The sequence below is a fragment of the Helianthus annuus genome, chromosome 13 (genome assembly GCF_002127325.2).
Source record: "Helianthus annuus cultivar XRQ/B chromosome 13, HanXRQr2.0-SUNRISE, whole genome shotgun sequence".
NCBI classification, from domain to species: Eukaryota; Viridiplantae; Streptophyta; class Magnoliopsida; order Asterales; family Asteraceae; genus Helianthus; species Helianthus annuus.
Window position 1 is genome coordinate 70,646,122 of NC_035445.2, and position 24,227 is coordinate 70,670,348.

The 24,227-nt window shown below is 36.8% G+C and overlaps 1 protein-coding gene and 1 long non-coding RNA gene across 11 annotated transcripts; both read right to left on the reverse strand.

Moving 5' to 3' along the window:
* Positions 1-15,964: 15,964 nt before the first annotated feature.
* On the reverse strand, positions 15,965-16,731 carry LOC118485630. The gene is made up of 2 exons (XR_004877188.1): positions 16,380-16,731; positions 15,965-16,179 (listed from the first exon to the last, which is right to left on the reverse strand). It is a non-coding gene; the product is annotated as an uncharacterized LOC118485630 (long non-coding RNA).
* Positions 16,732-17,969: 1,238 nt separating this feature from the next.
* On the reverse strand, positions 17,970-22,837 carry LOC110898112 (pentatricopeptide repeat-containing protein At4g16390, chloroplastic). Of its 10 annotated transcripts, XR_002569228.2 has the most exons (8): positions 22,287-22,837; positions 22,057-22,181; positions 21,050-21,956; positions 20,205-20,373; positions 19,520-20,030; positions 18,786-18,987; positions 18,564-18,642; positions 17,970-18,459 (listed from the first exon to the last, which is right to left on the reverse strand). XR_002569228.2 is itself a non-coding variant. In XM_035981967.1 (6 exons), the coding sequence occupies exons 3-4, from the start codon at positions 21,760-21,762 to the stop codon at positions 20,310-20,312; spliced, it is 777 nt and encodes a 258-aa protein (XP_035837860.1). In that variant the 5' UTR covers positions 21,763-21,956; positions 22,057-22,181; positions 22,287-22,833; the 3' UTR covers positions 17,970-18,642; positions 18,786-18,987; positions 20,205-20,309. The 10 variants fall into 10 exon arrangements, 5 of the variants coding, with proteins under 5 accessions (XP_035837860.1, XP_035837858.1, XP_035837859.1 ...); XR_002569225.2 differs by having other exon boundaries at positions 18,564-18,987; XR_004877190.1 differs by having other exon boundaries at positions 17,970-18,987; positions 20,973-21,956; positions 22,287-22,835.
* Between the last annotated feature and the right edge of the window lie 1,390 nt (positions 22,838-24,227).

A 24,227-nucleotide genomic window follows, 5' to 3' on the forward strand; every position in this document is an offset into this window, starting at 1 on the left:
AAACCCCCCAAATAATAAAGTGAAGATTACTAAACGCCATATTTGTGGGTTTTGTGTTGTGTTTTGGATGATAAGGCTTTGATTATCGAATGACTAACATTATTGTGTTTTATGTTGATTATCCTGTTGTGTTTTATATTCCTAGTTCAAGGATGGTGTGTTTGAAGTTTTTATGGATTGTTAGGGTTTGAATATTGTGCTTTAGTGATCTTCACTCTGTTATTTGTGGGTTTGAGTGTGTTTTATGGCTGAAATTGTGGTGTTTTATGACTTTGTACACTTTGTGGGAAAAATGGACTTTGTAGCCAAACCCCACCCTATATATATATATATATAGGGGCCTGCTAGAATGAAAACCACCCCAAGTTGTAAGAACCGCGAGAAATACACCCCACGGAGCGCCGTTCGCCATGATTTTTTTTTACAAGTAGATGTGTGTATTATAAACACAGTCGTAAAAAATCATGGCGAACGGCGCTCCGTGGGGTGTAGTTTTTTACACCACAAGTTTGGTGTTTTTTAATTGTTTTTCTTTTTTCTTTTTTTTTTCACCAAACTTGTGGTGTAAAAAACTACACCCCATGGAGCGCCGTTCGCCATGATTTTTTACGGCTGTGTTTATAATATACACATCTACTTGTAAAAAAATCATGGCGAACGGCGCTCCGTGGGGTGTAGTTCTCGCGGTTCTTACAACTCGAGGTGGTTTTCATTCTAGCGGCTCCCTATATATATATATATATATATATATATATATATATATATATATATATACATAGGGGAAGGATGTATAGAAAACCCACTTTAATTTAGAAAACCCGGGAAACTCAAAGCTCCCGATGTTTTTTTTTTTTGAAAAAATTTATACATGTTATATACATGTTTTTAAGGGTTTTGGGCAAAAAAAAATCAAAAAAGCGCCGAGTAGATATTTTAAAAAAAAATAAACAAGTTTTGGTGTAACACATGTTACATTCATCTGACATATTTGTAACATGTGTTACACCAAAACTTGTTTATTTTTTTTTAAATATCTACTCGGTGCTTTTTTGATTTTTTTTGCCCAAAACCCTTAAAAACATGTATATAACATGTGTAAATTTTTTCAAAAAAAAAAAAAACATCGGGAGCTTTGAGTTTCCCGGGTTTCCTAAATTAAAGTGGGTTTTCTATAGATACTTACATTATATATATATATATAGGTAGAGGATCTTGTAAAAAGTGCTTAAAGTGTGAGAAGTGTATTATAACACTATATATAATAATATATAACACCATATAAACACTCTATAACAATATGTAACATCATATAATACCATATAACACTATGTAACACAATATATCATTATATAACAAATATAACACTATAGGTTGTCTGATAGCATGTCTATGATAGATGTATAGTGTTATATTTGTTATATCATGATATATAGTGTTACATCGTGTTATATGGTATTATATGGTGTTACATATTGTTATACGGTATTTATATGGTGTTATATAGTATTATATATAGTGTTATAATACACTTCTTACACTTTAGGCCCTTTTTACACTATCCTTACCATATATATATATATATATCATTTGGGTATCTTTCTTATTTTTATTTTTTCGAGTCGGGGGGTCTCACTGGAAGCAGCCTCCCTAATCCTACGGGGTAGAGGTAAGACTGTCTACAACTTACCCTCCTCAGACCCTACATTAGCTTTGCTATTGGTGGGATTTACTGAGTATGATGATGATCTTATTTTTATTTTTCTTTTTCGTGACTTCATATACAAAGATGTCAAATTTTTAATTACTGAACAACATAAATACAAAATTTTGGGACGTTATGTTTTTTCTTTAAATATCTTTAACCTTCGAAATGTAAAATGTAAAATGTAAAATGCATATTGATTTTATATGCATTCTTACAATTTCGTGAACATATACCAAAGGTTGTTTTGAGGTTTAATGAAAGTGAAATATGAATCTCATTGCTAACCTCCTTTCGATTTACTTGGGATCTAACCTTCTATTTTTTTAAGGTTGGTTCCACATTAACGAAAACTTGCAATATATGACAGTTGATGGCGACTGCATGTTCCTGCCGTTGATTGATTGATGCCAATTGGCGGGCAAGGATTGATACTAATAAGGTATAACTAATGGCACTGCTCGTAGGTTCCTTCTGAAAGTTCCTACAGTCTTGTTGCTCACAATCTATTGCTAATGGGAAGCAACATGTGTTGCTGTTGCTCGGATGCTAATGACGAAACATAGTTAAGGGTAATGGCATGAGTTGTTGCTGCTCTGATACCACTAATAAGTTGAAATAAAAGGTTTAGTAGTTTCAGCTTAACATTTAAATTTTAAACAGATGAAACTAAACTAATGGCGTTTTATATAACTTAACTCCTTAGTTTAATGTTTTGAGTTTCTGATGCAACTATAAAACTATGGTTGCTACTTCGGTTGAGACACTTTCAGCGACCTTTAAGCATTCTCTTATTTGCACACAAAGAAAAATTTCAGCAGCCAGAATACTTCCAACTATGAGTTTCAGCTATAATTTCAAACGTCGGAGTCTTCTCAAGTAGTATACAATGTTTCGATTGTTTTATATAAGAGACATACACGTTCTTTAATAAGAGATGCACAATTAGTTTAAGACATGTGTTGTACCCGTATTCTTAACTAATCGTTCTTTCTTCATTCTTGTTATTTCTTTTTATTTCATTTAGATTAAATTACAATTTGCCCCTTGTGATTTGGCTCATTTTGCATAATGACACCCTATCTTCTAGATTTTGCATTTTGTTTCTCCCTACTAGCATAAACTTGCACTCTTCCACCCTGCCGTCCATTGACCGTCTGTTCACCCTTCAAAATCTTGTGAAAACACTATAATACCCTTTCATGATAACATTATGTCTCTATGTGGTTTTATTTATTTAGCATACCTTGAAACTTTGTTTTCCCTTCAAATTTACAACTACCGTTTAACTTTATGCGGTCAAACATTTCCTAATTGGACTTTATCTTGTCAAACAATACATTTAATCATCTAACAAAACCAAAAATCCACCTAACAAAACTGTCACACCCCGATATTTTCACGTATTACCGGTGGGCCCGGTGGGGAGTATCGTGACGTAGTTGATATCATCATAGTCAAATAATCACAGTTCAAAGCACAGCGGAAGTCTAAAGTAAATATATATTACAAACCGATTCAAAAGTAATATCAAATATTACAACGGAATGTAAGATGGATCCACAGGCAGATCTTAAAACAGAAAGATAAACATTGTTCAACAGACTTTAGGCATCTAGAACTTACAAGATTCCCTATTAACGCCCTGAGCTCCCAGCCAATTACGTACAGTACCTGTCACTTAATCTTTTTGGAAAAATATGTCAGTTTACACTGGTAAATACAATTAACTGACTCATTTTGAAAATGTTTTAGAAAATTGATTAGAATGCACAAGGCATAAAATTCTTTTATAACTTGGGACAATTATATAAAAATAATCTTATATACAGATTTATATGTTCGTTATACATTTAGGGCCCGATGTTAGAAACCGAGTCAAGATTAACAGACACGCCACAAGTATAGGCCCAAAAGAGAGTGAGATACCGTTTCCCTTATGCAACTGTCAGGTGTATGCCTACACCCCGTGCTTAAGACGTGGCCATTTTATTATAATGATGCCAAGGATATCCAGGACATGGTCATTAACCCCCAAAGGCTTTTATTTCAAACAAGACAGATTAAAACGGGTTACCTCAATAATTCAATCACAATACGATTAAACATCCAATACCCGACCAAGCGGTATTATTATAATACCGTATCCCAAGCCCGTATAGGGAAAATAAGTTAAGAGTATTTACCTGAGCTTAAAATGCAATTTTGTTGGGATTGAACCCTAACAGAGGAACAGATAATGTAAAGCCAAAACCGGATCACATCAGTGGACTATCAATAAGCAGCAGTTTATTCCTTGCTTTCCTCTTGACAGTGGTATTCTGACAGCTGATGAATCTTAAGTGCTGCTCACTACAACAACTGATGAACTAAACACTGATGATACTCTAAAAGACTACTGAAGACAAACACTGTTGCTCTATCTACTGTTGTATTCTAAGTACTGCTGAAGACTCAAGCACTGCCCACTCAAAGACTGATCACCTTTGAAGAAAGCACTGAAGTTCAACATCAGTGCTCAGGCTACAACAGTGGAACGTGAAGCAGTAGTTATCTCAAGTTTGTATTATATTGATTATCAGATGTTGCATATCAGTAGTTTGTATAGAACAGTGTTTATTGGTTGTTAGGTCGTTAGATGTCACTATCATGGTGACGTCAGCCAAGATGCTTCAGTGGTTTGGACTGCCTATAAACGTAACAGTACCCTGTACTGTTACATTTGATTGACTGAGTAGATTCTTCTTCTCCAGTCCAATCCTTTCATCTTGTGCAACCAACCTTGGGGTATCTGGCTGAGGGGGAGCTTAGTTTCTGTAAACATGCTGTAATCATTTGCTTTGTATTTTCAATCATTCGACTCAATGAAAAGCACTTGTTTATCAAACTATTTTCTTCCTTGATTGTGTTTATACAGTTTGTATCCATTTCCGCTGCACTTTACATTGTTACATATTCATTGATCTGTCAAGTTCATACAAACAAACACAATCATGAGAGCCTCGGATCCTAACAATTGGTATCAGAGCCTGGACAGTCAAATTCGATCTAACAATCAATTTGACATAACAGTTCAGCTCAAAATTCATTGATACTGAGGTTGGTTGTATTCAGTTGAAAAACAGAGTAACAATAGGTGAATCATGATTAAAATGATTATTCAGAAACTCTGTAAAATAACCAAGATGTCATATGACATACAAATTTCACACAACAAGTGATATCATGCACAAGTCACTCATAGTTTTCAGATCTGAAAAATATCTGTTAAATTATGGGATCGTTTGATATTTTCAAAATTGATTTCAACTGTTGTTACGAAATTTGCGATGTTTTTACATTTTACACTAAAGTATGCACCTCTGTTTAGCTAAACCTATGTTCATCTAAACACTAGTGTTCTGCTAACAAAGAAAGAGGGAATTAAAACTTTAGTCAAAATTCTTATGTGTTCAAAGGCAGGTTGAGAATCCTCAATAGGACCAAAACAACTTTGTCAAAACACATTAAGAAAATAAGGTTTCAAAACAGTCCAAATCATATGTAATGTGAGATCTGGTAATAAAACATGCACAAATGTGGTCAGATCTCCCAAAACATTACTTCAAAATGATTATGGACTAAGCTTGTTCAAAATAAAATATCCTAGTGAGTATTTATGGATATGAGTATGGGAAGGGTAAAAAGGGAAAAAGAAAATGAACAAATCTCAAAGTGTGCTTTTCTCAAAACTTTTGAAATCAAAAGAAAAGAGTATAAGCATAAAACACTCTTGAGGTCAAATTTTGGGTAAACAGTGGAATCATGCAACTGTGTGCATTCATCAATACAGAAATTGTTCAGGTAACAATGACATTCCCAGTGATTGTTCTTAAAAGAAGAATTTACAATCAGTTGACAAGAAAACGACCCCAAACAATGGTCAAAATAACTTGAGAATGATATGATCATGAACACGTTTGTAAAGTTGTCAGATCTTTTTGTTGATTTTCAAAACTTCCTTTAATTTTTCTAAGGTGTTTTTCTTCTTAATAAAACCAGATATATTACTTTTTATAATATATTCTGTACTTTTACTCATTTTTTTTAGTAAAAGTTCATCTCTGGTCAGGATGTAATTTACTTGTTTTTGTGTAAAATTACTATCCTAAATCTGGTCAAAAGGAAATGGCACATATATCAAGGTCATGTTAAGCTCAAGTTTGATTATCACAGATCATAAGTTGATTACAAATTAATGTCGAACTACTAAGATACTCATGTTCTAGTTCAAGTAATTAGACACAAAATGAGCAGCTCTAGTAGAAATGATTTCATCATCTGGGATGCTAAACCACTGTCTGGAATAATGGACATTTGGCAAAACCTTGAACAAAATTTCTGTAGACAACTGCTGACAATTTAATCTTGATAATGTACATCTAAAATGTATTTTGTTAAGAATAGCATCTCTGGTGCTCAACAGATGTTGGATAAGACAAAATCAAATTCTACATCTGAACAAGCAGATGCTAACATTATTTGTCAAAGGTTAAAACACTGCTGCTCTATCAGTTGTTGTAATAAAAGTCCTCATTTCATTTTCTACCACTGTTGTACGTAAAGTGCTGTTGTGTCTCAACATCTGCTCTCTAAAGTCTGTCCACTGCTGATAGTTAACCTCTGCTTCTCCAAAAAACTGATGTTTAAAAACATTGTTACATCCACTGATACATCCACTGTTTCATTTCATTACCGTTGTAACTACTGATGATTGTTCCATCAGTAGTTGTCAAAACAACTGTCCTCCATTATTTACCATTACATCAGGGGTTGGCACGTGGTCAGTCTTTAGCCGTCGGATCATTATAACCGCTGCCACATCAGCATTCACCTTTTCCCTAAATAAAACCCTGATTATACCCAAACAGGGTTTTACTGTCGAATTGAATTCCAAACATTCTCTTCACAAAGCAGTTTCCCTCTCATAACTCCAAAAACCTTCTTCGATCTTCTTCATCAAAAATGACGAAACCAAAATCAAAGTCAAAATCAAAACCATCTTCTTCCTCCACCACAGCAGATGCCACTCAAATGGCCGCTGAAACCACGGAGATTCGCTACAAAGCTCCACACAACTATGTGGGTATACTCACAAAACCTACCGATAATCACACTTTCGACTCCATCATTGACATCTTATCTGCGTCAAAGTACAAAACTTTGATAACAGCGGACGCTCCCATTTACCTTGATACCCAGAGAGAGTTCTGGAAAAATGCCACCCTTGAAAAACAAGGAGACATCATCACAGCCATCAACTCCTCGATACAGGGTAAGAAGGTACAAATCTCTCCAAAATCCATCTCTGAAATCTTTAAACTCGATGATTTGAAAGGAAAAACCTCATTTACTAAAGACGAGTTGAAAAAGGATTTCATGAACAGGGGCTATGCAGAACAACCGAATAGGGATACCCTACAAAAGGGTTATTTCCCTTCTGCACCCAGATTTTTATTTCACACACTACTAATGTGTGTTTCTAATAAAACAACGTCTTTTAATGAAATACCAAAAAAAAAAATCCAATGCCTAGGGTATGCAATTTTAAACGATAAAAACTATAATTACTCCCAGGAAATATTTGATGATTTGGTAAGAAACGTTGATAATAAGGCATTTCTGCTCTTTCCAAGATTTCTAAGCTACTATTTTGAACAAAAATTTGTAGAGAAAGATGCAGATTTGCCCAAACAAGGTGTCTCTTTCAAAATAAACTGTTTAACAATTGAAACATTTTCAAGAATGATGGCACCAATAAAGTTAAAAGCAAAGGTGCCTGAGCAGGTTTTAGAAACTGACACTGATCCTCAGGCAACCTCTGCAGAGCCCACTACTCCAGGTGATCAAAGCAGCACACCCATTGCTTTGAAACCCACACTTGCCACCAAAAAGACAAAAAGAAAAACATCCAGAAAACCCACCGTACCCAAAACAAAGGCATCTCTGGAAGATGAGATCCCAGAGACAATGCCAGTGACAGCACAAAAGTCACAAACAACCACTGCTGCTACTTCCTCACAGCAGTTGGAAGAAAGATCTCAACCCCAGCCTCAAACTCCTACTGCATCCTCACAAAAGGATCAGGTTGTAACCACAGGGACACCAAATTATGAAACTCTGGATCCACTCGGATCTATCTTCCACAGTCCTGATCCCAAGGACATGTCACTTTCAACACCCATACCCTCATCAATCATAATGCCACAATCAATAATACCCCTGTTGCATGCAGTTGATATTGCACAAACACAAACCAATTCCTCTCTATCACCCATTACTGAGAGTATACCTCCACAAGTGACTGGGTCTGATGCTTATACCTCTGCTATCCCAGCAACAGCTGAGGAGGTTACACCCCCTGAGTTACAAGTAACTCTCGGTGGTAGTTCAAGTGGAGCAGCAACTACAACTGATGGATCAACAGATCTTCAGTTGGACAGTTGTTACATCAATAAGACTCCCTTGAAGGCAATTTCTTCCATGGCAACTTCGGTAACCACCGATGAGTTAACTTTAACCACTGGTACCATCAAAGGTTTATCGAGTGCTGAAGAAAGAAGTCCCCAGTACCAAGAAAAAGGGGCATCAATGGATGATTTTTGGGACTCTGTTCCAAAGTCACACATTGGTACAACCACCACTGGTGGGGATTCAGATGATCCTACTCACGTAGGTGATGATTCAAATTATCAGGAATTGACGAAAAGAGTTGAAAAACTTGAAGATTCAGTTGCTGAAATTAAAGATATGGTGCAAGAGATTTTAAAAGCTCAGAAAGCACAATCCACTGCAGTTCCTGCTCAAGCACCTGCACAACATGCATTTGCTGCAAATGAGCTTTGGAATATGTTCCAACCCATGCTTGAAAAACAGCAACACATGGCTGATAAAAAGCATGCTATTCAAGTACAAATGCTGACCAACATGGTGGAATCCAGGTTCAAAGACACTCAAGCAGATATCAAGGCTATAAAGGCTAGCATACAAAAGACTGCCCAGAGTGAAAAAGCTCCATCTCCCATCCTCTTCATGAATACACCCCTTGCAGATAATGCCAAAAAGGGGGAGAAAATCAAGTTGAGAAAGAAAGGAATAGAGGATGGGTTGTATATTGAACCAGAAGAATCCAAAACCTCAAAAACTTCAACTCAAACAGCTGATACATCAGTAGTTACAACAACTGCTGACGGTAGCCAAACAGCTGCCATGACATCAACACACACACATTCAACACACACCACTCTATCACATACCATCACAACCACTGTTCCACCACCATCTGTGTCTACAACACAAAAACCACCACTACCATCACAAACAGCCAAACCATCATCACCCCCTGCCAAAAAGCAGAAGACAACAGATGTTATAACATCTGTTGTAATGGCAACAGTGGTTGAAACACCAGTTGATTCAACTACTGTTAGTCAACCACTGATCACCACTCAAACAACCACCACAATAACCCCTGCTCAAAAGCAGAAGACATCTGCTGATACATCAGCAGTTGTAATAACAATAGCAGTTGAGACACCAGTTGTTTCAACTGTTGTTAGTCAGCCATCCACCACTGCTCTCACTTTTCTTACATCACAACCAAAGCTTCTCAGTAGAAAAAGAAAGCCAATACCTGCCAATGAGGGAACACATGACCCTAATGCTGCAAAATATCCATTGGAAATTGAATCTCTCAAAAATGAGATGAGGCAATTCTTTACAGAAGAAGATCCTTCAAAAAGAAGATTCTCCTCACTCATAGGCTACATGCCACCAGAGGATATGGATGATTATCTCAAAATAAAGGCAAGGCAAGCTAAAGTAAAAGCTAAGGTTGACAGTGAAAAGGAAAGTCTAAGCGAAGAAGGCATTGCTAAAAGACTGGAGTTCTATCTTTCAAAAGTAAAGCAGATAGAAGAATTTGTACAAGAGTTAAACAAAGAAAAGGCTGATCAAAAGAAGAAGTTAAGAAAACAACTTCTAGCCTTCATCATGAATGAAAAATTCTATCCTGCTGAAGAACAACAGTTTAAAGAATGGCCATTAGTAGCTTTAAAGCATGAGGCAGAAAGGATTCAAAGAATCAAGAATGATCCTTCAAAAAGGAAGAATGCTCCAAACTGGAGCAAATACGAAAAACTCATTGCTGACCTCACTGCTGAATACAAAGGAAAGAAAAGGGAGCTGGTGGATGCTAAGATGGACACTGCTGAAGCCATATCAAAATGGTCTAGGCAGCAGACTGATGAAGCCTATGAGAGGCTAAAGAAAAGAAAGAAAACTGTTTCAGATGCTTCAAAGAAAAGAGAACAAATGATGAAGCTTGAACAGAAAATTGAAAACTTCAAAACAATGATAAAATCAGCAGACAATCCTACTCTTGGGTCAAATCAAGATGAAGGTAAACAGCTGACTGAAGAAGAGGTCAAAGAAAAGGAAGCAGAGTATCTCAAGGAGACCATCTTAAAAATGGGTCTGAAAGAAGACAACTCATCAAAGCTTCAAAACCTTTTTATGAAGGTACTGAACAAACCTGCATCTCCAAACACTGCAAAAGACAAGACAGAAATTGAAAGACAAGAACTTATTGAACAAGAAACTGCAGAAGACATAGCTGCAGCAGACAAAGTCATTGAAGAAGCTTTCAAAAGAATGTCTGAAAGTCTGCATGTGTTTTCAAGGCCATCTTCCCTCAACTCATCTGAAAATAAGTCTCTCCCAAGAAACCCACTTGGCTTAAAAATACTAAAGTGGATGTCTGATCAAAAGAACCACGTATTGACCCTGGTCAGAGCCAATGGCGAAGTGAAGTACATATCAAGGAAAGAAGCACTAGGCCTAAGTGTTGAAGATCTGCAGGATCTCCTTGAACTTTCATTATGTAGGGATGAAGATGACCAGAGTGCCAAGGAATTTGAAGCTGAATTCAAGGATCAAGCTAAGGCACTCTTGATGAGTAATAAAGGTCCTGAATAGTGAAGGGTTTTGGCATTATCTGTTCCAGGGGGAGATTGTTGGGATTGAACCCTAACAGAGGAACAGATAATGTAAAGCCAAAACGGATCACATCAGTGGACTATCAATAAGCAGCAGTTTATTCCTTGCTTTCCTCTTGACAGTGGTATTCTGACAGCTGATGAATCTTAAGTGCTGCTCACTACAACAACTGATGAACTAAACACTAATGATACTCTAAAAGACTGCTGAAGACAAACACTGTTACTCTATCTACTGCTGTATTCTAAGTACTGTTGAAGACTCAAGCACTGCCCACTCAAAGACTGATAACCTTTGAAGAAAGCACTGAAGTTCAACATCAGTGCTCAGGCTACAACAGTGGAACGTGAAGCAGTAGTTATCTCAAGTTTGTATTATATTGATTATCAGATTTTGCATATCAGTAGTTTGCATAGAACAGTGTTTATTGGTTGTTAGGTCGTTAGATGTCACTATCATGGTGACGTCAGCCAAGATGCTTCAGTGGTTTGGACTGCCTATAAATGTAACAGTACCCTGTACTGTTACATTTGATTGACTGAGTAGATTCTTCTTCTCCAGTCCAATCCTTTCATCTTGTGCAACCAACCTTGGGGTATCTGGCTAAGGGGGAGCTTAGTTTCTGTAAACATGTTGTAATCATTTGCTTTGTATTTTCAATCATTCGACTCAATGAAAAGTACTTGTTTATCAAACTATTTTCTTCCTTGATTGTGTTTATACAGTTTGTATCCATTTCCGCTGCACTTTACATTGTTACATATTCATTGATCTGTCAAGTTCATACAAACAAACACAATCATGAGAACCTCGGATCCTAACAAATTTATACTCAGCCGTATATCCTAATCAGCAAGCACAAGTACCTCTACTGGGGCTCTTAATCTGGAACGAAGGTTTTATTAACCTATTAGATTCCTAACGGGTCTTACTTAAGTGGTAACTTACACCGGTTAGTTTTAAGGAAAGGTTTACGGTTCAAAACGCATGATTTAGCGAAGACTGGATTAGAATGTGATTTAGACCCGGCAAGTATGGAGACTTGTATAATATGGGTATACTAAACACATTCTGGATTTTGAGATAAAAATGATATGGTTTGGCCCGTTTCGGTTAATTTATGCAAACTAGTTACATAAACCGTACTGAACGCGAAGAATGCATAACGGGGAACCATAAGAGTCATATACAGGTTTCTTAAGTTAATATGCCTTAAATATAGTGTGATATCAGTAAGATACCTTCCATTATTCCCAAAACGAATTTAAACTCAAATTAAGCCCCGTAGGGGTATTTTGGTCATTTTAAAGGTTATAAAAGAGATTAAATATAAATCTGAGTTTCAGGTCTGATATAATCAGTAAAATACACAATTTAATAAGTTATATCAGTAGGGTATTGCTTATATGTGAAATTTATCATTTATAACCAAACTACGCACCGAAGGGGCATTTTGGTAATTTCACATAAGCTTTAAAGGTCAAAATTAGAATTCTGAGTTTAAAACTTTTGCCTACTGTTTAATTATGAAAATTTACTTAAAACATCAGTAGGTATCAAACCTTATATGTTTAAAATAGTTTTAACTTATACTAGGCGTTAAAAACGCGTAAAAAGGCGATTTTAAGCGATTTCCGGGTTTTATAAGAAAAGCTGATATTTTTATCATTCCAGAAAGCTTAAAATGTTTTATTTATCATATAAAATCAGTAGCAAAAGGTTTGGTGTCAAAATGTTATGTAAAACTCATTTTATAGGCCAAAAGGGCAAAACCGACAATTACCGAATTAAAGCTATAACCCTATGTTATGCTCAGCCTAAAAATAAATAAAAATCTTCAAAAATCCCAAAATATTATTCTAAATCAGTAGGTAAAAATTTTGGTATCAAAAATTGCGTTTAGATAGGGTTTATGCTAAGTACGCCGTTTAATTAATAAAAAGCTTTCTATTTACGCTATTGAGCATAACTCCTAATCTAGACCTCAAACTGATGTGAAAATTTAGGAACATGTTTATATTTCAGTAATAAAGGTTTCTATTCTTTCACATTTTCAAAAATATCACTTTAAGGTCAAAAGGGCATAATGGTCAACATTTAGGCATATAATGGAAACATACAATGAACTAGGATTACTATGGAACCAAGTTGTATAACCTCAGAGGGTTATGCTAACCTATAACATGGTCCTAAAGGAATCCTATGGCATATCTAAACTAAGCTAAATCGGGTCAGAACTGAAAGTCAAAGCAAAAGTCTACTTTTGCGACTTTCGGTTCCGAACCGAGCCTAATACTTAGAATTGTCGGGTTGAACATGCTTAGACATGTTCAACTAATATTTACCAAGTTCTTAAAGTGAGAAAACTGATTTTATGGCTTCTATATTAATAGTTATGAATTTTATTTAAAACTAACCCGTTTGACTTTTATTTTAATTATTTTGACCCGACAATTTGACTAAGTAAACGTGGTAATTAGGAGGTACACTTATGAGGGTCTAACACCTACATAATTACGATCACGTAGCCACATTCATTGCGAACAATGGCTCAACCGTTTAAAAGTCAAAGCGTTTATCGAAAACGCTTGACTTTTCGGCTATAAACGCTAAATAAAACAAACGAGTCATGAAAGGACACTTACAAGGGTCCAATGGACTGAAGGAGGTTCTTAAGAAGCTCAAGATCCTCTCAAATTCAGAGAACAAGCAGATTGAAGGAAATGGTGTGAAGAAAGAAGTGCAAACCCACTTCTATTTATAGTTTTCGGGATTGCACGAGATCGCGACAAGTGTCAGGGAGTTATAATCAGATGGCAACAAGTGTAAAACCACTTTTACAATCTGTGGGCAGCCCCTAGAGTCGAATGGGTGAGTATGGAAACCATTTTCAGCAAAAACCAGCAACTAAAAACCAGTTTTCTGCATCTGATCATGTCTCGCGGCCCGCGTAGGGGTCTGTGTGGCCTTACACGGCCTGCCTAACAGTCCAGACCAGCAAAAAATTTCCAAAATGTGTAGTTTCAGTCCCTGAACTATGTTAATTGTCATTCCTGACTTATTTAAGGCCCGTCAAGCCATTTTTAAGGCTCTACAATGATTCCTAAACATAGGGGATATGAAACATGCTAAAAAATATGCCGGATGTCGGTTCGTTTGGTCGTACGGTCACTTTGTTCGGCTAATTACGACGAAACACGAACGGACGTGAAAAACGATCCAAATTACGCGACGAATCGAATTTTATCATGCCACACACTAAAATAAAATATTTTAATGCTTACATAAATTTTGGATGTCCGGATATATACAGAACGTAAGATATGCGCGAAAATGCAAACTTGTGCACTTTTTGACGCTTTTAGTCCCTGTTGATCAAATAAGTTTATTTTTGCGCACCCAACACCTCTAAGACTATTTCTAAGCTATGTAAAGGATATTTAGGGCATGTTTAACTTATGGTCATATTCCGGGAGGTTCGATACCATACGAATCGATAGACTTTTGCAGTTTGACGCAAATAGTCCCTTTAATGCGCAAACTTGCGCATATCATCGTTTAATAGCACCGAAGCCTTATCTAATTCATATTAGGCATTCATGAGAGTATTATAAAAACATCATAATGTTTCGGGTTCGTAAAAAGGTCATTCAGAGGTATAATTAAACATATTGACACTTTTAGTCCCTCTAACTTGCAAAGTTGCGCGTAACTTCACTTAAAGGTATAAAAACCTTAGACGGCCAATAATTGGCATTCCTGAGAGTATAATCAAATATCATGAAGCTCCCAGTTTGTTAAAAGGTCACTCAGAGGTAAGAATTAACATGTTGACGATTTTAACCCCTTTATTGCGCAAACTTTCAATAAATTACGCAAACGGCTACACTTGATCAACAAGTGGCTTATCTGTGAATATAAATACCGTACGAGGTTATTTAGAAACTTATTTTAGGTATGTTAACACTTCCAGTCCTTCTGCAATCAAAGTTTTCGATGTTTTGAAAAAATTAATTCCTTAAATTCAATGTTTGACTTTATTAGGGTTTATTACACGTGTCAATACATCATTGGACGTGATTTTACGAGCTGTTACAAAAACTAATATTCATCTAACAATACAAAAAATCCGGATGCATAGAACTATTTTGACCTTTTGTAAACTGCACAATCTTAGTCGTAGTCGCAGAACTGTTGTGTATTTGACTAAGATTGAATTAGACCCAGATTATGAATTTGTATGCACAACTGTATGGTATGAACCTGTTATGTAGTAACATATTATGAAACTATATCCATTATAACATGCATAACCTGTTTCTATACAACAGTAGAACCAACCTTTTGAATTGTTTGACTAACACATTTCAGTTACAACTCTATCACAAATTGTTTGACTTAATAGGTTCACTTACAAGTCTATCCCAAATTTTAGTTATGACTTAAATTATTTGACTTTCACATTTGACTTACATTAGCCAACATCGTTTGACTTTATCCCAAATTTCAATTGACCTACATCCTTACAGTTAACATGTTTGCATTACTCTATCCTAAATTTCAGTTTACAGGTTTGACTTACACTAGCCACATTTCTATCCCACTTTACAACTACAAAACCATGATCCCATTAAGCATAAGCATGCAGTTTGACTTACAATTGTCAAACTTTAAGAATGTTTCAAAATCACAACTGCAGTGTAACTTTATCTAGTCAAATTGTTTGACTTACATTGACCCTGTTTGACTTGCACATTATGCAACATATAATGATTGATTCATCTTTCACATTTGACTCACATTGAACGTGTTTCTTGTTATACTTACATTGAACCTGTTTGACTAGCATTAAACCTGTTTAACTTGCACATTGAGAACTTGTTTTGACTTACATTGTGCATGTTTGACTTAGTTACATAGAACATTCTTGAACCTGATTGACGTAGTTACATTGAACATTCTATCCCTTGCATATTATATTTCACATTCTATCCCAATTATATCTCAAATTCTATCTTTTGTGCATCCCAATTATATCCCACATTTTGTACATGTATTCTATCCTACTTTTAAATTTCAACTACATAAACATGATCATAGTCAATTAAACTACAAAACCATGATACCCAAAGTTCAACTACGTAACCATGATCCCCATCCATGCATCAAAGTGCATAACCATTCAGTATCTTTACAAATACAAAACCATGATCCCATTAAACATAATTACCATAAAAGTTACCCAATCCATAAGCATTTAGTTTTTACAAAAGTTAGATAAGCTAGACATATAAAAAAGTTATATAAGTTAGATGATTATACATAACCCAAAAGATAATTAACCCAAGACCTAGTTTTGGTGAAGGTAGGAGACGATTGTAGATGGTGATGAGACGGTGGTGATGAGACGACGGTGATTGTGTAGAAGTCTCCGAATCCCCCTGGAACAAAAACTAAAGTTCAAGTTGTTCAACCACCTACCTACCACCGTCATCTGGATGATCTGGTGGTTGTGGGTGTCGTCAACCACTTCCACTCCGGATACAAGTATACAGTGCATATTTAAGTTCAAGAAATAATGTATAATCTAAGGTTCTAAACTAACATAAAACAAGAAATATTAAAATAAATTCACGATTACCATGGAATGCTGGAGTAGTCACCGTGAATCGAACTTCAAGAACCATGCTGTAGTGTGTGTAGGTACTGTAATGTAGGTGTAAAAGGGATACGATGGAGGAGTCAAGGAGGCGGTGGTGCGACTGTGGTGGTGATCAAGTGGTCGTCGACGGTGGCGGTGGTATAGTGTGTGTGGAGGTGTGGGTCGTCCGGTGGAAGAAATAGGGGTGGCAGGGTGTGAAGGGGATAAGAGGAGGGAGGAGAGGATGAGTGGTTGAGAAGTTTGGCCAACAAATTTACCATAATGCCCCTAAATTTAACGGTTAACCGAGAGCCAATGGCGACGTGGTGGCAGAGTGCAATGTTATGCTAGCAAGTAGTGGCGGGTCTAGAAGACAAGTTCAAGGGTATACCAAAAAAAATTTTGGACCTATGGGGTATCCTAATATATACTCAGGGGTATCCCAGATACATAAACCAGAGAGAATATTTTTTACCACTAATTTTACACTTCGCCGACAAAGTTGAGAGGTAGCCTGGCTACCCCTAGTGTCTACATACATCCGCCCCTACTAGCAGAGAGAGAGAGAGAGAGAGAGAGAGAGAGAGAGAGAGAGAGAGAGAATGAATGAATGCAAAATCTAGAAGATAAGGTGTCGTTATAGTCAATCAGTCAAACCACAAGGCAAATTGTAATTTACTCTTTCATTGATAACCACGTTATGCTTTAATCTTTCTTTTGTAGTGTAACTTTTGTTGTTTATTTATCATCAATATTCCTACAATTGCTTTAAGAAAAGATCGATGAATGAAACTTCTGTTAAATATAATCTTTAGAACATACAAGGAAGAAACTAGTCATATAACCTTTTCTTTTAGTTTTATTATCAATAAATCACATGTTTAACATTTAGTCAACATAAAATAAGTGTATATCTCTGATCAATGTTCATATAAGTGCAGTGTCAATGTGTCATGATGTTGTATCTTGTCGACCTTTTCTATAAATAATGATGATACTGTCTTGTGTGTCTTTTTAGTTAATAAAAAACACCTCTTTCGAAGGATACAAAACAAAATTGCATAATGTATAAACTGTATAACACATTGTACAATATAAACTTTAATTAATAAAAAAAGAGTAAATTACATTTTTTTGGCCCTTGTGGTTATATCACTTTTACTATATTAGCCTAAAATAAGAATTTTTAACATATCTACCCCCATGGTCTCTATAACTAACCATTTTGACCCCTAAGTCTAGAGATCATAGAGGCCAAAATGGTTAGTTATAGAGACCATGGGGGCAGATATGTTAAAAATTCTTATTTTAAACTAATATAGTAAAAGTAATATAACCACAGGGACCAAAAATATAATTTACTTAAAAAAACACTTCTTACAAAGGATACAAAACAAAATTGCATAATGTATAAACTGTATAACACAATGTACAATATAAACAAATCAATTTATTTATATGTATTTATTATTAATGTTTTTTCACAACTAAAAAGCTATTAATTCTTAGAAATGCATTTGGTGCAAGTTAGAATCAACTAGAAAAGTGACCCGTGCGCATTGCGCCACGGGCAACGAAATGGGCGTGCAATCGAACAGATTCATACCAGTTTTGTTTAAGCTTATCATACTTCTTTCGTCATAGAAATCCGAGTAACAACTACATAGAAATCCGAGTAACAACTACAAGTACAACGTTATATAAATAATTCTTTAGTTTTAAAGTAGCCCGAGTACGATGTCGGGTTCCTCGGAACCTAGTCTTGGCACGTTTTATTCTATTGGAACCAAAAGGAGACACACTGCCTTTTGGCTGTGTGTTGTGCCATCGAAGGTTATTCTTTAGAATAGCCAACTCTCTCAACTGTTGCCTTTTGTACAAATCCTGGGATTCATCCTGTAATTTGAAGTAGTGTGTCTATACGGTACCATCCACGATTTAAGGTTGGTTTAGCAGGTCCGAGACGATTTTCCTTTGCCAGTTTTTTTTCCAAACTCTTTAGGCTAGTTTGGCCAGTCTGGGCAACCCAACCAACCCAGTTTGGTTTGCCATATTCCAAAACCGTAGTTAGCAGTTCAAACTATAATTTTCATTGCAAAGTGAACAACTCTAATTTAATGAAGGTATCAATAGGCTATAGTTTATTCACAATGTAGAAGGTATGTAGTATGAAAGAAAACATACCACAAGTTTGAGCAACCTTTTTTCTCCTACAAGCTGACCGATACGCGCCTCCCGTCTGCCACCTTTTTTCTCCTGAGTACTGGTATTAACACGACACGGGGTAAGACTGAAGGTAAAAACTGGCAACGTACCGGTACCGAACTGAAAAAAACCGGTTTCGAAAATGCCAAAAAGTGGGTACCGAATGAAGGTAATTCAATACAGAAAACTCGGAACCAGTACCCAGTAAACCGGCTGGTAGTACCGGTTGAACCATCCGGTAGAACAGGTTAAACCGTCCGGTACACATGGTTGAACCGTTTCTGAGCCCAATCTGGTACGGTATAAAAACCGGATTTTAAAACATTGCCCAGTACCAAATGCTCATCGCTAAGGTGAGTTAGGATAATTCTGGATATGCATACACGACAGCCAATCATTGTACCTGTTTTGGTAAATAAGTTACCTTTATATCAGTGATTGAATGTAGGGGCGATAAGCAACCTCAAATGCATAACAATAAAACCAAACACTATAAAAATTCATACCTAAAGAATGCAGCAGCACCCTTAAATTTGGTTAACAGTATTTGTGCTAAGCAAACATTAAAATGTTACAGAAAAACACACACAGGCCATATTTTGTAGTCAGTTATTAATCCTTTCTGATAATCTGAAGTAACTTAAGGGTCATATTTTCTAAAGACATTGCAAAAACAGTGTGTGATGGTCAGGTACCTGCTTCTAATCTCATGAGAACCCAACCAAAAAAGTGTTATGCATCGAGTAATGTAACTGAAATAATAGTTGCTATCCAAACCTGTTTCAACTTACATTAAATGGCACAACTACATGCATGACAAGGACTCATTTTAGTAGTCAATAAAGCAAAATCGCTATTGGATTTTTAGTCAATTTAATCAGTTTCACCAAGTTATCAAAGGTTGTAAGAAACATTCAAGCACAAACAGAACTTACAGAAACATAGCTCAAAAAGATGTCGCCCCTATTAAAAAATCTTCATTCTTTATTGGCGGATGGATGTATATATAAAAGAATCTTTGTGCCCCTTTGGAAATCAGGCCTCGGCCAGGGGTGCGGATCACCCACCCCCAAGGCCGGCCCTGAGTTTTGTGACCGGAGGATTTTCTACACGTCGCCGGAACTCCCATATCTGAATCATCACCGTCATCTCTATCTTGTTCTGAGATACATAACCCTCTTATTTGTTACCCAATAAACCACCATTTCTAGAGTGCTATCGGAGGGATGATATTGGTGAACGGATTTTGGAAACCCTAACCAGTGCTCCGTCCGTTTTCTCTTTTTTCTAAAATCCACCGCTGTTATGAGCGTCGCATCCCTGTTGTGAAGCACAACCGTTGGCGGCGGCCATTCCTCCGTTCTCTCTCTGTCGTGCTGGTGAGGAGGGGTAAATGGAGGAGCTGATTTAGCTTGTCAGCCCAAAACAGTTTACAAACATAAAAACCTAAGGTACAAATATCAAATGCTCTGAACATCAGTAATGCACAAAGTACAACCCTGTTATGCATTTTAGTGTTGCAAACTAGATGCGCGACCCGCCGCGATGCGGCGGGGGCTTTAACGCTCTTACACAGCTTAAATTAATTTAAAATAAAATTTGTAATATTTTTAAGCTAACCTTTGAAACCCTTCTTTCCTTTGGTGTCAATTGGTCTGTTTTTCGCCATCTCTTTGATGATTTCTTGAGCAATGTACCGGTCTTAAAACCCTGCATCACTGGGGTTCAGCTCCACATGGTGGGTGTTTGATAGAGTTGTGAGTTCCAAATCAATGGTTGTACTTTCAGCCTGCAAAAGAACCATTATAAAATTTACAAGTCATAACATATGGACTTAGAAATTGTTGTAAATGCCTTGAGATGACAATTAAACAATCGAGGTCAAACCTAGTACCTCACAATACGGGTGTTCATAAACCGCCCAAACCAAAGAAGGTCACCTGATTTGAACGGTTTGAAACATTAACAGTCTGGTTCACCGTTCAGTTTTAAGGATTTTGACGGTTTGGAATTTGGACCCAGCCGTTTAACATTTATCATTTAATAATTGTTTTTCACTTTAAAAATATCAAGTTATTTACATATATGATACGCATGAACAATTCTTATCATTTTTTTTAAATTTAATACAAATACATGCTTTTGAAAACATAGCGGGGAACCCGCGCATTGCAGCGGTGTCGTCAATACGGGACGGGAACATAATTCAAACCTTAAGCAATTATTAAAAAAAAATCGTATACAGGTGTGTATATAAATAAAAACACTCGCGCTTCGCTGCGGGGTAACACTCACCCACAGTGAGTATTTGTGTCATACAGTTGCACATTGTTAATAAATAAACACTATTTACAAATGCCTATTAGAAACTCCTCGTTAAGAACTTACATAAGTATGATACTGCCTTAAAAATCCATATTGCAATTTAACTTTAACAAACCCTTTTTAAATCATAAGTGCAATACCATATACAGCATTGGCAATAGCCTACTATATCCATAGCATCTGCTTCGATTAAACTACCAAGCTTCGGATTGGCGATTTGAACGCATCTGGTAAGCTTACTGAGTTCTTCACGAGGCGTTTGTGTCATCACATTGAGAAGACAGCCGCACGTCCGCTTATCCGGAGTTATACCAAGTTCGATGATTCGGTCAAACGTTGTCACCACATCGTCTGTACGGTCGGCTTTCCCGTAGCATTGGATTAGCGAGATTAAAACGTATATATTTGGCTGGAAACCGGACTCCACCATTTCTTTCAACACGGCCTCTGCCTCTACGACCTTTACGCAGCACGAGAATATTGTGAGCATCGATGAATACGTCCAGCTGTCGGGCTTACAATCCGTACACGACTTCATGTCGTCAAGTAACTCAACAGCTTCATCGACGAAGCCGATATCAGCACACATAGACAAAAGGGTGTTGTAAAGAACATTATTCAAGTTCATCCCTTTTGCTGTCATCTCTTTGTACACGATCATTGCGTCATCACCGTACCGCGCTTTACCATATGCGCGAATAAGTGAAGCGTAAGTCGCCCAACCAGGCGTTAATCCACTACTCAGAAGTTGCTGATAAATCGACTTAACCTGCCACGTTCTCTTAGTTCTTCCCATAGCGTCTAACAACGTATTATAACACACCAAATTCGGTTTGACACCAAGCGCTTTCATCTCTTCAAAAACCGTCAAACACCCATCGAAATTCCCACTCGTCCCGTAAATTTTTTTACCATAGCGTCTAACAACGTATTATAACACACCAAATTCGGTTTGACACCAAGCGCTTTCATCTCTTCAAAAACCGTCAAACACCCATCGAAATTCCCACTCGTCCCGTAAATTTTTTTATAATCATTGTGAACAATCTATAAAATCAATTCAAATTCATACACTATTATATATGATTAGTATCAATTTCTAACAGTATGTATACACTATAAAATCAATTGAAGTGGGAATGGTTACCTGAACAGATCAGGTTTAAAGGCTTGAACAATTGTCTTGGTGCTCCAGATGAAAAAGTGGACAATATAGAGGCTAAAGCAGCGACAAACAATGGTGTTGTCGTAGTGGTTCACCCAATCTCCCAACTAATTTGCAGAAGAACAAAAATTGAGTTTGAAGAGAAATTTTGTAAGTTCAATTAGGGTTGAAAGGTTTATAAAAGATATTGATAATCGAGATAAATGAACTACCTTTTCGTGGTTCTCGGCTCTCGGTCATCTTCATCGTCTTCCTCGTCATAGGAAAGCACCTCTGTCGAAACCGCCGCCGTCTGAAACACTATTCAGTATTCACCATCGCCGCCTGAATCCGTGATTCTCGAGTGTCGCTTGGAGCAAAGCCTAGGTCGCTTAGAGCCCATAGGAGATGAGTTTTTGCTTCTTGAATCTTGCTGGACTCGCGGCGCCGGTGGCACCTCCGGAACCCTAATCCGTCGTGAGCCACCACCCAAGTCCACCCCTTCATCAACCCCTTCCTCACCGTCGTCGCTGCACTTGCCGCCCCCTTCGGCTCGGACCCAATCACCATCACTCTAGCCGCACCCCACAACCTCTCGTCACCAAACCACCGCCATAAACCACCATAGTGGCGCCACCGTAACCAAGTGGCCGGCCAGATACCGCCACTCCGTCTTGTCTGTCTCTTGCCTCTTGATATCCGACTTCGAGCTCTCTATCTCTCTCTCTTTCTCTAAAAGGGCAGGAAGTGTGTGTGTTGGAGAGAGAAAGAGAAAAGCACAGAGAGAGAAGAAAATGGGTTTAAAAATCCAAAGTGGGTACAACCCACACAACCATGGGTACACCCTCAAATGCAAGGAAAACTATCAAAGCACAAGGTACAAAACTCATTGCACCCAAATGTTACAAAATAGAGTATTATATAATATATAATTAGAAGTATACATCAGTAATGCACAAAGTACAACCCTGTTATGCATTTTAGTGTTGCAAATTAGAAGTATATATAATATCGAAAATGCATTGTGTACACATACGACCCGTGGCAGACCTAGCCCATTAATTTAGGGGTATCCAAAAAAAAAATTAACCGGGCAATTATAAAAAACAATAATAAATAAAGTAAAACAAATACCTAATAGATCTGTCCTCTTTCTTTTTCATAGCTTGAAATTGTTCCATCACATCGTCGTCTTTTACTTTATCAAAAGTTTATTTTTTCGACCGCACAAACCATAGCAATGTTCAAATATTCTGGACTCATTTGATTGCATAAATCCATCTTGACATGCTTCAATTTAGAAAAAAAAAACATATTTCAACGGTTGCGGTTGCGACCGATGAAACCAAAGCTAGCTTCACTACCCGATAAACCAAAGGACAAATACTATGTGTTCCGGTTTCCAGTATAAGACGAGCAAGATCACTTATTCAACTATAATAGCGTTCTGCGTCTTGGGTTAACTTTATTAGTTATATTTAGGGACTCCTTTCAATTTTATTATTGTTAATTTGGGCTTATTTTATCATTCGGGCATAATTATTCTACAAGTTTTTGGGTTGAAAATGTTTGAGCTTACAAAAAAAATGGGAGTTTCGTAATATCAAGTATCCTATTTTTTGGTTAGAAGTATCCTCGTATTTTTTTAGGAGTATCTTTTATATGTGATGTGTGTAAAATGCAACATATAAATTACATCAAATGAGGCATAAAACTAACCCTTTTTAAGTACTAGTGTTGGAAAAAGAGTGTTTTTGTCTTCCTTTTGTATTTTCAGGATTAAATGAGCTCAAATTCACAAAAGAAGAAAAAAGACAGCTAAATCTAACATAAATACAAGAAAAGGAACATAAGTGGATTGCCCGATGTAACACCACATAAAAACGTGTCCAATTATACATAGACACGTGTCCTAAACTCCCGTTATGAGAAAGATTGAGTTTAAGGGACTAAAGTTGACAACAAGTGAAAATATGCAAACGAAAGGACTAAAAGTGTCAATATGCCAAACTTGGGCCTCTGAATGACCACACGTGAAAGAAATATTCTTAAATGAGTAATTGATTGGGTATGCGAAGCCGTTTGTGAAAATAATCGGAAGATTGTAAATTTCAAGGGTTAAAAGTGTCAATATGTCAATTCTGACCTCTGAGTGGCCTTTTAACGAAACCGAG

Bases quoted from the DNA above. Each gene is read 5' to 3' on its own strand.
- LOC110898112 (XM_035981967.1), bottom strand. From the start codon at position 21,762: ATGAAAGCGCTTGGTGTCAAACCGAATTTGGTGTGTTATAATACGTTG. The intron at 20,374-21,049 runs GTATTGCACTTA...GTTCTTTTGCAG, and splicing joins TATTGCCAATGCTGTATATG to GCTGAAAGTACAACCATTGA.